At 33.3% G+C, this 15,392-nt stretch overlaps 1 protein-coding gene across 24 annotated transcripts in view; it reads right to left on the reverse strand.

The window, feature by feature from the left end:
• LOC124427565 (potassium channel subfamily T member 2) overlaps positions 1-15,392 on the reverse strand; it is a 104,073-nt gene that overhangs the window by 9,795 nt on the left and 78,886 nt on the right. For 23 of the 24 annotated variants that reach the window (XM_046970640.1, XM_046970643.1, XM_046970630.1 and 20 more), the window contains 11 exons: positions 13,554-13,628; positions 11,665-11,748; positions 11,493-11,587; positions 6,983-7,166; positions 5,745-5,909; positions 5,330-5,550; positions 4,724-4,921; positions 4,255-4,481; positions 3,475-4,083; positions 1,527-1,688; positions 1,166-1,319 (listed from right to left, as the gene is read on the reverse strand). In XM_046970640.1, coding sequence (XP_046826596.1) covers positions 1,166-1,319; positions 1,527-1,688; positions 3,475-4,083; positions 4,255-4,481; positions 4,724-4,921; positions 5,330-5,550; positions 5,745-5,909; positions 6,983-7,166; positions 11,493-11,587; positions 11,665-11,748; positions 13,554-13,628 — 2,174 coding nt within the window. The remainder of the gene's footprint in view (positions 1-1,165; positions 1,320-1,526; positions 1,689-3,474; positions 4,084-4,254; positions 4,482-4,723; positions 4,922-5,329; positions 5,551-5,744; positions 5,910-6,982; positions 7,167-11,492; positions 11,588-11,664; positions 11,749-13,553; positions 13,629-15,392) is intronic. The other variant, XM_046970637.1, reaches the window with a different exon arrangement.

The raw sequence follows: 15,392 nt of genomic DNA on the forward strand, positions 1-15,392 counted from the left end.
CAAATGTAATAAACAACGATAATAAACAATGATCGAGTTTCTATTTATCATGTCGATCGAACGAAATCCCGTAGATCGCGAGAAAAAAAGGTGCGAATTGATTCATGCTAATAAACTAACAATCGCGATAAGGGCTGGGGTGTAACGCAAGATAACAGTGCAGAAACAGGATAAACAGAGTGCGAGTTTACGGTTCATACTTGCATAATTATCTGACTATATTCCATTTCGGAGATGGACGATACGATAGCACGATATAACGGTGATATCAAGTAGAGACGATGTTCGTGTCTTGAGAGCAATGTCATCGTTAACTATACTGCTCGTTTCCCGTACGATCGTATAGTCCTCGTATCCTAAGAGTTTTTCACTTAAGCTGCTCCTTACACGCTTCGATACGCGCGATAAAACGTAAAGATATATAAAGAAAAAAAAAAAGGAGGAAAGATTTTTTTCGATAAGAAAATAAATATATATGTATACATATATACATATATTTGTCTACACACACATTTGTGCGATAATAAAAATATATATTATTTAATTTTATATATACATATACATATATGTATATATTTAATGCACAAGACCGTGCCATGCAAATGCACAGTGCAAGATCGTATTCTCTTTAAAACGATATAAATTTAAGATTAAAGAGATCAGAAAATGAAACAGAAATGGAGCTGATATTCTAGCGTTGATCTAACGTGAACATACTCTGAATTTTTTAATACGTTCGACGCTTCAAATCCAGATCGAATTATTTTCATTTATTTTAATGATCCATCGAGAAAATCAAATTTTATCTGTCTACTAATATATTACCAATCGAAACATTCGAATCGAGATTTTTCAACGTCGAACGATCGATCATATTTTTTCTTATTCGGTTTCCTCGTTTATACCTTGATTCCTGGGACCCTCGGGTGTAGTTCAATAAATAAAATAAAAGATGCAGGAAAAGATAGAGATAAAGAGAGAGAGATAGAGAGATAGAAAGAGAGAGAGAGAGAAAGAGAGAGAGAGAGAGAGAGAGAGAGAAAGAGAGAGAGAGACAAAGAAAGAGAAAAAGAAAAAGAGAGAAAGAAAGAGAAAGAAAGAGAAAGAGAGAGAAAGAGAAAGAGAGAGAAAAGGATAAAAAGAAAAGGAAGAAGAATATACTCACGCTATCTTTTCACTTGGCGATCTCCAAGGAACATCATCATCCATCTCATCCTCAGATTCGTCTCCTTCATGATCCAAGGATTCTTGCCCTGGTAGATGTAAGGTTGAGCCCGTTAACATATCAGGCACAGGTAGGATACTTGGCCTTCTGCTTCCTAATGATTCGAATTCGATTAATTAAATTATTTCGACGTTCTATTTTAGATTCTCTTTACGATAGGTACAATTCAATTAAAAATTTATCTTTTTAACCTTTTCGCTTCGAGTATCGTAATAATTTGTTCCGTACAGGATAAATATATTATTTCATAAGTATGTCGGAACGAAGAGGTTAATTAATTGACATTTATTTTTTTCATTACCTCTCCTTTGAGTGAGAATTTCTGGACTGAGAAGATTGGGATTAGGATCGAGAGAACGCGGTACATCAAGATGATTTCCCGTAATCGGTGTTTGCGGAGTAGAGCAAGTTTCTTTTAAGTGTTGTCTAGAATCTCCCAACCCTCCGGGATCGAGATAAGTAGCTATAACATGAGAAATCAACGATAGTGAGCTCGTCTCAATGCATTCGACGAATCACTTCGTGATGTGCGATTATGTGATCATCAAAATACATATTTAATAAAGAGAGAAGTGATATAGATATATGTGTTGAGCCGTGATAATATAAATGACGAAGATCGAAAATTTTAATAGAAAAATTCTATACGTCTAATTTATTTATATTTACGTGATGTTTCCAAACGTTATGATACGATTAAACATTTATCAATACGAATTAGACGATGATCTTTGATGTATAACGATAAATGTAGTTAGAAAATAATCTATTCTTTTCTCTCTTCTTATTACGCGTTAACATATGACGAACTATTTCATTTCACTAATTTTCACATTTTTCACGCGTAAGCACATTGTGTCATTTATGTTCCGTTTTATTGTAAGTATAATAAAATGTATTGTATGTGTAAGAAGCAAGATGTATTAAAAATGCGAGATGTGCTGGAGATAATTAATATGGATACGGGACTACTTGACACGGAAAGAAAAGCTTACGTCATAGTCGATCAAGGCAAAGTTACTGATTGAAAGTACTGACAAGTTGAAAAAAAAAAATTAAAAATAAGGGACACATGTTTTATCTTATCTATGATAATTATATTTTAATGAGAATAAATAATTTGTAAAGAAAATTTATCTCATAAACTGTTGGAAATAAAATGATGGAAAGGAAATATCAGATAGAAAAGTTATTCAGTATTTTATGGCTAATAAAATGATTATTTGATTTTGAAGTTCTTCGTTAATTGGCCTAAGTATCTATGAAAATGAGTTCAACTTTCCTTTCACTAAGACGGTTGAATAACTTTCTCGATCTCGGTGTTAATCGTTTCTTTCCGTGCAAAAGTATTACAGAAACATGCACCGAAACTGGCTACCCGGGCGAAGTCATGCGTCAAGCAAAAATTACAAAGCATAAAAGTAGCAGGGCATTCTGACGTAATTATGTGTAATTATACGTAGCCTAATCGTAGCTACAAAGTTTGCCTTCTTCCAACGAAATACGAATTTTCCAAGTTTTTCGCTTCATCTTCTTTTCTTTCTTTTTCCTTTTTTTTTTCTTTTTTTTTAATTTGCACGTTATTATCAGCCTCTTTCTCTATGAAAGAAGAAAGCGTTCGAAGATATGGGCAACGTGTGAGCGGAAGAGCATGCAGTAAACATAAAAGGAAGTGGAGACGCTCGACGGGGAGATATGAGATTATAGAGCACTTATGTTCTAATATTGGAAAGCCCAGTTCCACGATATATACCCTAAGGCTATCATTGAAAAATTGCGTTGCCGCACGATGAGAGAAAACGAGGTTATCGAACGAACTTTCACGATAATCAAGTACTAGTATTATAGTTCTAGCTTTAAGAAATTCCGATTTTTAGTTATTTTTGAAAATGATACAACATTAAAATTGTCTCTCCTTTATTTGATATTATTAATGCTCTTTAAATAAGTTATTATTAAAAGCAAAAAACATACTTATTAAAGATATACACATTTTATCTATTTATGATAAATATTATATACATATATTCTTCCTTTACGTATTCCAAATCCATTAGATTTTATTGAATTTTACCTAATTTTCCATGGACAAATCGTAAAAACGAAGAATAGTAAAAGGTGAAAGTACAAATAAATAAATAACAGTAGATATGTAATTAAAGAGGTAAAAGTAAAAAAAGAAAAAGAAAGAGAGAAAGAGAGAGAGAGAGAGAGAGAGAGAGAGAGAGAGAGGCGCATGCAACACTCACGGTGGATATCGGATGCGAGTAGGTGGTGTTGGTGTGGTGTGGGCGTGCTAGGGAGGACCTGCAAAATAACCTGTGGCGGTAACGGGGCCCTGGGAGCATTCGCGGGCGTGGTACCGTTCGTGGTACGAGCCTGCTGTCCTCGGGGCCCCGTGCAGGTATCCTGCCTTGAGGATGTTTCGCTGAGAGCAACGTTACAACTGTTGGAAAATGGCCGGTGCTGTTCGGCAGCACCGTGGCTCATTGCAGTACCGTTCCCAGCACTTCCTCCTCCTCCTCCTCCACCACCTCCACCTCCTGTTGAACCACCGGTTCCTGGCATACTGCAGCTCATCGAAATGGTCATCGTGGTTGTTGTAGTGGTAGTTGTCGTAGTTGCTATGCACGAAGAAGTCATCGTCGTTGTAGTTGTATTCGTCGTTGCGTTAGTATTCGTTGTTGAGCCACTACCCGTTGTACTACCAGAAGTCGCATCAGTTTTCGTCTCTACGACTACTTGAGCAGGTTCGGCACCACCACTCTGATGATTTGCCACAACGAACGCTGAGTTTTCTTCCTTTGTAATGCTCATGTAATAGCAAGTATCTGTCTTTTTCATTATGTGCCTAGGACCTGTCGATCAAGATATACGTTTTACTTTTTATTTTTCCTTCTCGAGTAAAACGAATTTAAAGGGTATAAAAAAAAGAGAGAAAGAGAGAGAGAGAGAGAGAGAAAGAGAGAGAGAGAGAGATATATATAAATCGTATTCAAAAGGTATCGTTCTCGAGGGAGACGTCCTACCGGGATTGAGGAGAATGGTGTCTTCGTAAAATTCGGGAAGTTCGGCCGGTCTGACGGCCACCAACGCAACGCCGTATTTCCGGTGGCTGTGAAAGGATGCGTAGGTGAAGGACTTGCCCTCGTATTCCCCAAAGAATCGTGAATCTCCGAGGATTATATGGTAAATCTCGTTGCCGGAACATTTGCCGTATAGCCTGTGCCATTCTTCTTGCGACTGTTGCCCCTCTCTAAAATACGAGATGTGGGAGTTCGTCGTAAAAGGATAATCTTGATGAAAATTACTAGCGTGTACATTGTACATACATTCGTCACATTTTCATTATGTTCATTCGTAAGGAATAAAGATTAGTTCATAAAAAATGTTTTACTTTGTATAAATAAAAGAAAAAGAGAGAGAAAAAGAGAGAGAGAGAGAGAGAGAGAGAGAGAGAGAGAGAGAGAAAGAAAGAGAAAAAAAAGAACAACTTACTGTCCTCTCGAGGTATGTAATAAGAGTGTGACCAAGGTCGATGCGCCGGGACACGTACAATTATTCGCTAAAAGAGCATACTTGAACTCGTCTTCGCAAACAACGTGTTCCGCAAATTTCACGTGGAGCTTGTTCTCCGGACGGAAGATCTGAACGTACTGTGGAACGTTCGGGGCGAAATCCTTTACCGCCCACGACCTGTCCACGTCAAAGCAAAGTAAATTTAATTTTAATTGAATTAATTTTAATTTATGTAAAAATATTCATCAGCTCGTTGTTAAAAATATATCAATAAGGTTTACGGAAGAAATGACTTAATTCGATCTATTTATGAATGTCGATATCTTTTCGATTTCAACAAAATTTTCATCCGCGCGATGTCAATTAAAATTTTAGATATTGACAGGAATTTCAATAATAATTTTTTAGTAAACGTAAATACGAAATTACAAAAATTCTACTAATAAATTTGAATGTGAATGCTTATTGATCGTATAGCTGCGGATAATTCGATCGCAAACATCTATCCGTTTAACTACAGCTATCACGAATGAAAATGACGAAGCTACGAATATCAATCGATATGGCACTGCGGTAAAGACCGACCTTAGTATCGTGTGCTCGTCGGCAGCCGTTTTATCAGCGTAATTTCGCGCAGCAAGGACGAAACAAGCTTCCGCCTCGTTCATCCTAGCTCTTGCTAGGTCACCGTCTTTCAGACAGGATCCCTGAATATAAATCACTCTTTGCGCCCAGATTGGCACCTGCAGGATCATTCTCATCGTCGTGTCGAGTTCCATCGGAGATAGGAGAACGACGTAATAATTCTAAATATGTTTAGAATCGATTTTAGCAGAGGATCGGTCGATCGTCTGCTTGAGAATTCAAGTTTTACATGTTAAGTGATTTTTAAGATCGATCGATCGTTGGATCGATGGATAAACTAAAATGAGTTCGTGTCTCGAGGACAAAGTTTTAGAACTTCAACGAACATAATTTGAGTATACATAGCATGCCAGACCTGCAATAAGGGATGAGCGTAGAATTCATTTAAGAAATCCATGATGGTGTCAGCGTGTAGCGTCGTACTGCAAACGACTACGTGTTTTTCGCTTTGCGCCCTGTGAGACGAATAAGAGCCACCCAACTTTTGTCGTTCCATCCAGGTAAAAGCCAGCTGTTCGAACTGTGAAGATAGATAAAAGAAACATGCCATATATAGAACTCGGTTTTCTACGTGTTTCGCAAAACAATCCCTAGAAATGTCAATACGAATAGAAAATCTTATGGAAATCGTATTATTTTCCTTTTGTTTCTTTTTCTTCTTTTTCTCTTATGAGTTCTTTATATTCGTATCGTCCAAGCGAAAAGAAAGTTCGCGCTTTTCGAGTGATTTTGAATAAATATTTGATTATTGGGAGATACTATCGATCGGAGACAAGTCACGAGCGAGAATTCGACCGAATGAAATCACGAGAGTAGAAATGCATTCGCACGCAAGTATGACCAGCGTGGATGAGAATCGTAATTTCTCTCGTGTATGTAGGTGACAAGCAATTTGACAGTTGAATAGGACAATATCATAGCTATCATTGTCGTCGTTATCGACAATCGACAGTTCCTCGGTTCGAGCGCTTTGCCATCCGTCAACCTTCGTAGACGATTGTGAAATAGTACCACTCTAACCCGAGCCGCCATTTTTAAACAGTTCAATGTCGCTCTCTATTTAACCGGACAGCTCGTATACTACTCTCGAAAATTCGAGAGTCGACGTTACGTGGCCGATACTTTACACTAGATCATACCATCTCTGATTGAGTTAGCACACGTATTTTGATCGTCGACGGATGTCGAGGTTAAATTTTCCTCTCTCGTTTTTACCTGTGAAATTAATTCGTCATCGTCGATATATTTGACATTTTCTAATCAAATATAAAGCTGCTGAATCTATTCTCAGATATATAGATACGCGATTGTCTTTATATCCATTTTTAATTACAATGCACAAAAAACATGTGATAAGTCTTATGTGTCCTATCGGAAAGATATCCTTTTAAAAATTAGATCATATAATTTTAAATAATATTTTTCATGACTTATATGTACAGATATATATATATATATATATATATATATATATATATATATACAAAATATAATATACAAAAATATAATTACCCTAAATGTTCGAAATAGGTTTTATTCCCGTATTGATTATCGTACGATTAATAATTGAAAGGAAAAATGAGTTGTACGTACCTGTGTTGGTAATACTATGAGAGCGACGCAAATCATGATAACCATATAAAGCTGCGAGGGCCAAATATCGGGCACGAAGTCTCCGTAACCTACCGTAGAAAATGTTACGACGACGAAATACGTGCTCTGAAACAGATTTAAGTGCCTGTGCCCTGCCCTTTGAAAATGTTGGATCCCGCATACGCTGAAACCGAAAAGAAATGATAAAGAAAAAATAGTATCTCTTCCATTTATATTAATTATCGAATAAAAAGATAGCTTGCTATTGTTGTCGTTACTGCTTATTGTATCAGTTCTTATACATTTATAGCCAATATTACTTTATAATATTAACGAATGGTCCATTACTATGGTAAATTTTTATTTTATCATCAGATATCAAGAATAATCGATTGGTTTCCTTTGTTCCGTAGAAAAAATGTCGAAGAGATACTATAATGACGACTACAAATATTTGATAAATTCTGTAGAAAAGGATGGACCATGAAGGGCTGCAGAAAAAGGTTCTAGACTAAGAGTACTTACTGGCCGTAGTAAAGACTGGCATTTATAAACGACTGATATCCATTATGCATACGGCCTCCTTTTTATATCTATATCAGCATGGATATTTCTCTATTTTTTTTTTCCTTTTTCTCTCCTTTTTTCACTCCCTTTATATCCCTCTCTTTTCCTAACAGAAGCTATTCACTCGTTCAGCAAACCGGACGACTATTGCGGCATGTTATAACGAGACTCGCATTAATGAAACGTAACATTAAATAAAGGATTTACATAGCGAGCCAAAGGATACTAAGAGAATTTGTTCTGAATTCATTTTATTAGATAACATTTAAGCTGTAAATATTTTTGTATATCCTATATTTTGAAATTTTTATTTGTAAAACTTTAATAGGATATTCTTCGATTCTATTATTTAAATTGATTAAATGAAATGAATAAAAAATCTTATCGAATTTGTTCAATTTATTTTGATATTATCCGTTGTGTATGATCTCGTTGATAGTTTTATTGTTAAATCAAATCGAATATATTGAATCACAATAAGTTGTGTGGAAATAAAATATCGATTAATAAAATGGAGAATAATAATTGGTTATCAAGTGTAATTATAAAATCGTAAGAGTGTTAAAACTATTATATTTAATTGTTATAAAACATTCCGCTGCATCGTGCTACTGTGATCCCAGAAAAATGATTTAAAAGTCGACCGAACACGTCATAATAGCGTGTTAAAAAAGTTATCGCATGTGATTTTAACGTATTAAGTGCCATAGACATGATCGAATCAAAGTGTCGGTTTTAATATTGAAATGTGTAGAAATTGTAAAAATGATGTTCAAAAGATTCCGAGGGAATTTTTTTCGTATACGAAATTGGTAATTATTAATTGTTACCCAAGATCGTGATTTATTTGCTTTATGTGAGCTGAGAGTTGTGAAAATCAAATACAGCTTAATGAAATTATCCTTTGAGAGAATATCTACCCTTTGTCGATGTAATTAATTTGTTTCTTGGTGCATTTGAGTAAGACAACGAGATGTTTCTATCGGCTTTATAATCAAAAGTTCTCAAACATTCAAAACGTTCGAGCAAACGTTTGACGTTTACAAACGTCAAACAATTGAAAAGAAAACAATGGGAGGATAAGCAAGCAATAATCTAAGGATTGCTTATAAAATACTATTTCTTAGTAATATAAAAAAGAAAGTAAGAAAATAGAAGTGATGTCTTTTAATACATAGAGAAAGTTAGTCCGAGGTAGGTTGTCGTCGTTACTGACGTTGCCATTTGAAGAATTGCTTTAGAATTCGTCAGTAGGAAAAGAAAAAAAAACCCTCTAAGAGAAATTCTTTCGAATGAGAAAGGAAAGGTTGAGTGTAGTTATAACAAATTGCATTAGGTTCGTAGAACGGTTTCGTAAGAAATCATTTCGAATAAGACGTCTACATGTTTTCTTCGTGACTTTTGATGGACAAAGAGTACGTCGTACTTTCTCTCTCTCTCTCCCTCTCTCTATCTCTTCAAGGTCGTAAGGAAGAACTACGATCTTAGGAGATCGATGTTAGTAACGCACCGATTACAAGGGCAAAACGATACGACTTTGTACGTCGCATCAGAATTACACCATACATAATAAATCCGACGCGATCGATGGTGACACCAATCCATCTGCAGAAACCGCCACGATTATTTATTAATGTATGTCCCACATTACGATCCGAGTCGATCAACCGACTTTATTTCTTACTTTTCTCATCCCCACTCTGTTTCAGTCCCCTCCTATTACTCTCCCACTGCTTCTCTCTCTCTCTCTCTCTCTCTCTCTCGTCCTTTTCTTCTGTCTTTTTCATAATGAAGACTTGCAAACGTAAGATTGCACTTGCATGATGTAACTCTCAAATGTACTTACTGATATTGAACGAAGATATGATCGATTACAGGATGTCGTCACGTGTCCAACCACTCTTGATTTGTACTACTTTTTTTTCTACTACTTTTTTAACGAGACGAATATTAGATGAAACTAATGCTATCGAATTTTCCCTCTACATTTTCTATTTATTCTGAAATTCGATATTTTACTCGTTTCTTTCTCTTCTTCCTCCCCCCCTCCCTCCCCCCTCTCTTTCTCTCTCTTTCTCTTTGTTCTTCAAAATATAATTCACAATTGTTGTCAAGTCTCAGTCTGGTTTTTCATTAAAGTTACGAAGTACTTATTTGTAAAGGAAAGAAAATTTAAATGTCTCACAAAAAATTCACCGTCTATTTCTTTGTGACTATTTTCTTTGTGAGGGAGTGAGAGAGAGAGAGAGAGAGAGAGAGAGAGAGAGAGACTAAACTAATCACTTAAAAGCGAGAACAAGCTACAAATACAAATGTATGATTATTTTAGTAAGATATTAAAGGAGAGAGGAGATCCGAGGAGATCCACGCTCGCGATGAATTCGTATGCACGAACTTCCGGCACGCTCGCTAGAAAACTTTTCTCATTATCCGTATAAAGCAATAAGTCGTGTATGAAACAAACATAACGCGTTGCGTAAACTTAAATAACGAGCGGTAACGTCAAGCCAGTGAATTTGATCGAAACATCCAATACTATAAATTCACTCTAATCATGTTAACGTCTGGAGCCAGGCTGCCACTTTTTCCTGTAGAAACTCAATTATAATTCTAAGAACGTTCGCCAATTAGAGTTAACGAAGTTATGAGACGAAGTAGTCAAAAAATTTGCACAATCCGAGATTGAACGTATGAGTTATAATTATACAACGTCAAATTATTTTCTTATTTTTTGTTTATCATTTTTTTTTTACCTCGCTTTCTTAGAATTCCTTCAGGTTTATGGATAAGTTTATGTTAACGGATAAAAAAATCGTCGGTGCTCGATGTACAGATAGTCTACATTCAGAAAAGGGGTGCGGCATCGTTGACACGAGAGTCGACGAAGAAAATTAGCATGCCACGTAGAAAGTGCTGAATAATGTACACAAACAAATTAACGAGTTGGCGTTTCAAACACGCCCAAAGTGGTACCATATGAAGTTAAAAAGTCACCCTTGGTAATTAAGGGTTTCGCGGTCAAAGAAATGAATTTTTCGATTAGCAAATATTAATGAATCGTTTATCGTAGAAGGTTAACGCCCTTGTTCTATTATCATTGATGTATGAATAGAAAGATTTCGAACGAATATTCTCATTTTTGTCTTGGAAGGAAAATAAAAGGAAAAAAGAAGGAAAAATAAATTCTTTGAAAAAATTTTGGTAAATTTAACTTATGAGTCTTTATCCGGATCTACGGTAAATTAATGTTTTTCCGCTTTTTTAGAATAATTTTCATTTTATTTGAAGATACCTTTAGACAATTTTAATCGGATTTTCGAGTGTTTAAGCAAAAGATCGGTCGATACTTTGTTAGTTCTCTCAACGATCGATTCCAGAATATACGAAGGATATTGACATGATTTCTGATAAAATAGAAATTATTTGTTCAGGTATATAAGCTTACAAACTATAAATGGTATTCGACGAACGATAAAAGGAAAGATAGAGTACCATTTTATTTTGCAGACCATTTTATGTTAAGAAATTATCCACAATATATTTGCTAAATCGATTGTATATTTTAAATTTATTCATTCCAAAAGAATTTTTTAATTTATTTGAATTTTGAAGTGCTTTTTACAAATCCAAGTTTTCTTGCAGCGAATCTTGCTATATTAATACATTGAAAATCTACTACGTCACTATATTAACAAAACCTTAGAACATTAACTACACTACGAAGTTTCGAACATCTTGGTTTATTGATTCTCTCCATCACAAAGTTTCTTCAATAATTATTCAAGATTGCATACAATTTACTATAGAATTCTCGTCAAAATAATATTAATCGTTTACGTTCGTACTTCGTAATGCTAGGAATATTAATTGGTTATTCATTAAAACAAAATTATTATATAAATACACGATAGACAATTATAAAGAAATAAATTGAAGGACTCACCTAGTAAAGACAAGGCACAGTAACGTTGCACTAAGGATCATCAACTGTTGACTCAAAGCTGACTGGGATTTTTGCATAGCTCTGTGCAAATCATTCTAAAAGTACAAAGAATATTATTCATAAACCATTTAATTAGTAGAAAAAAAGTTCTTACAGATATGAAGATACTCACAAACATATTCTCCAATGAATGTTTAGCCAACCAACAGTTTAAGAATACCGGGATGAAAAGATTTCGCATAGGCGGGTATAGCAACTGAAACGATATTTTAAATAAATGAAAATTCTTTGAGCTTAACTTAGTTTATTCTATAAAACAATTATAAAAATGACACACGTGTTTATTCTCTCGTAATATAATTTCACATTATTTAATGAAAATAAGCACAAAGTAAGCGAAGTCTCTTTATTACAAAAGAAAGTTCATTTGAATTTTCGATCATTCAAATTTGTATATTGACAACTATTAACAGATCTTTCTATTTCTTATTTTAAATAAACGAAATAAAATTTACATAATTATAATAAAAATTTTAATGATTTCATTATAGATACGTCCTTATTACGAAAGAAAAGAAAAAATTCAATTTTACAAATTATTAACATAATCGATTTTATTATACTGATATTGTTGTTATATTTAAATAAATAAAGAATAAATTTCTCTTGAAAATGATATTTATTTCAAGTTTCTATGACTTTCCGTTCCGAAGATATCGACTTCAAAAGATTTCCATTCACAAATCGTATAGAACAGCTGTTCGTAGTAATAGTAGTAGTAGTAGTAGTATGACCGCGTAAATTCTTGGGAATTATATAGGTCAGTGTGTCAGCGAGCTGATTTGAATGAAATTATATAGGTTAATGGATCTTGTATTTATATGGGAATATCTCCAAAACTAAAAATCGTAAAAACTTGAATCAAATATAATTTTAAAGAGCAAATTTTTTTTCCTATTTTTTAAGCATATTATTAATAATTAATTAACAATTTGTTATAATTAACTTTTATAAACAAATTCTTGATTTATCTCATTCATCTTATTTTGTCAAGAAAGAATTCAAATTCCAACTGATTTATAAAATTACATAAATTAATAAATAATCAATAAATAAATTATTTTTTTATTTATAAAAAAGATACTTTTGTCTATATTATTAATAGCCATGCCTTTCATTTACATGGGAATATCTTCGGAACTAAAAAGTCTTAGAGACTTGAATCAAATAGCACTTTAAAGAGAAAAATTTTCTCTATTTCTCTGTTTCGTCATAATCATATTATTAACAATTAATTAACAATTTGTTATAAATAATTTTTTATAATAAATTTTTTAACAAATTAACAAAAACAATTTATTAACAAATTTTTACCTACTAAATTCATTTTATTCTTCAAAAAGAATTTCGGATTATTAAAATTTAAAAATTATAAAATTATATAAATAAGCACTTACTGTGGACTTAGTCTGCATTATGCTGAAGTTAAGAAACAATCATACTCTTACTATTACTACTTATCTATTATTACTCTTACTATTATCATTGACATATCCTGTACACACACACACATATATATATATATATATGTGTGTGTGTGTGTGTGTGTACATATGTTATATAATTATATATAATATAGTTTACACGTAAAAATAATAAATTAAATATATATTGCTTAATTATTTATTTATATATAAGCAATTCTAAAATATAATGAATCATATGGAACAGCTTTGATACTGTTGGAAAACGCCGCCACGTAACGCATGAGGTTGAACTAATGAGGTTAAACTAATTAAATTCAGAAGCACAATAGAGATATCGCACGTAATGTCATTATATATCCTATTCGCGAAGAGATAAAGGTTAATCCCTTTGGAAGCGAGAAGATCGATGCAATATCGTGATTTTGTCTAACTCGGATGAAGAGATGTCTGCAATGCATAATTCTAAGTCCAACATTTACACAAAATATATCTTACAAATCGATCGAGGAAGCGATCGTGCGAAATAGAAGGGACTACAACTATTATCGATTAAAAGTGAGCGAAGATGACTTACCGTAATCGTGAAAGGTATAGTGTTGACTAACTCCAATATGAAGTGGAACGATAGAAGCTGCTGCCAGACGTTACCCTGTGGACATTAGGAAGACAGCTCAACATACTCAGTGACAATATTATTAATAGGAATGCGGTTAAGAATGTTCCAAATAGAGCATAGCACTTTGTGAAGTCGTCCTGCACTTTCTATTTTCTCATCGCGGAACATTTTAAAATAAGTTTCTTTGCTATCTATTTTTAGTTATTGATATATCGTATTCTTTGATAATAGCTATCTCGAACGATCAAAAATATATTATTATTTATTCTTCGATCGAGCATCTTATGAAATCTTTTATTTCTTAGAATCTTATAGCAAATCGAGCAATCGTATCTATATATAATTAGATTTCTTTTCAAATGAACATTTAGATCTAATTAATTAATATTATGAAATTGCTTAAATTATCTACTGAATTTAATAATTTAGTCGTGAGCATGTAATTCTTGAGATAATTAATTTAATACATTATAATCGCTAATTTCTAAACTAATAAACTACACGTATCATCAGATAAAGAATTATCTTATTTGGGTTATATAGATTAATTTATTTTGCATTTATTATCTGTTAGAAAAACGTGTTAAGTTTATCGTAATTTCGATGGTACGAATGGAAATCTCTTTCGTATCGTTAGTTCACGGAAAATAAATGTTTAATAGTTTCAAATTCCGTAAAGAATATTTTCTGTTTTGCCATAACCGAGATTAAAAAAGCCAGAACGAATGTGTAGATTACATTTATCGATTTAGACGACATTCAATTAATCGAATATTCCAGAAGAGCTTATCTCTAGTAAAGAAAATTGTCTGAGTCACGATAATTTGATTGTTAAGCTAGCAGAACGGAAAATCGCTTAAACGTTTGCAAATTTCTGGATTTTTATCTTAGCTTATCATATAAGGAATATCATTCATGTATGTCTGTGCTTATAACCTTTACATATGCAACGTCTTCACTCTGATTTTAATCTCCAACTGCAAATACGGAATCCAAATAATATCGTACACTTTAATCAGAAAAACTTTTTATAATAAATATTCTAACTTTTTGCATTATAATGAAAGTCCGCTAAAATTACTGTTTCAAAGATCAAAGATTATGAAACGGAATATAGGTACTTTGGAGATGGAGATCAAGTGAATGTACTCATGCGTTTATTTAAGCGCGTGATTTATTCATATATATATATACACACACACACACACACACAAATACACATATACATTACACATTCATATATATATATATATAAATATATATACACACTTAAATGTGAAAATGTAAAGCAGGCCTAGATTGAGGAAATTTCAGGAAAGACTTTTTCGAACTTTATTTTGTAATTATACGATAACCTTTACTGCACTATACTATACTGGGTACACCGTTCATCCGTCAAAGTCAGATTTTGGTCAGAATTTTTCAAAGGTTCTCTCGATGCCGGATCGTCACATCGCTGATCGATTGTTCCGCTTTTATTGTTTTATTAAATGTCGAATAACCGAACGGAAGGAAACGAGCGCAACCATCGATTTTAATTACTTAAGTCTCACGTACGAAAAATTCACGTAGAACTTAATATGGACCTATCAACGAAGTAAATTGCGTTTTACTGATGTCAACATGTTGTCGACGGACAGCTCTTTCATTTATATTACTTAGAAAAGAATTACTTTTCTCTGATGGATTTTCCCTAAAGATTTAAAAAATTGTTCATGTATGTTTTTCATCCTGGACAGTACAAAAATAGTATTAAGGAAAAAGCATTATCACTCGCATGTGTTCGACTTTTTTATT

This window comes from Vespa crabro, chromosome 10 (genome assembly GCF_910589235.1).
Source record: "Vespa crabro chromosome 10, iyVesCrab1.2, whole genome shotgun sequence".
Classification (NCBI taxonomy): domain Eukaryota; kingdom Metazoa; phylum Arthropoda; class Insecta; order Hymenoptera; family Vespidae; genus Vespa; species Vespa crabro.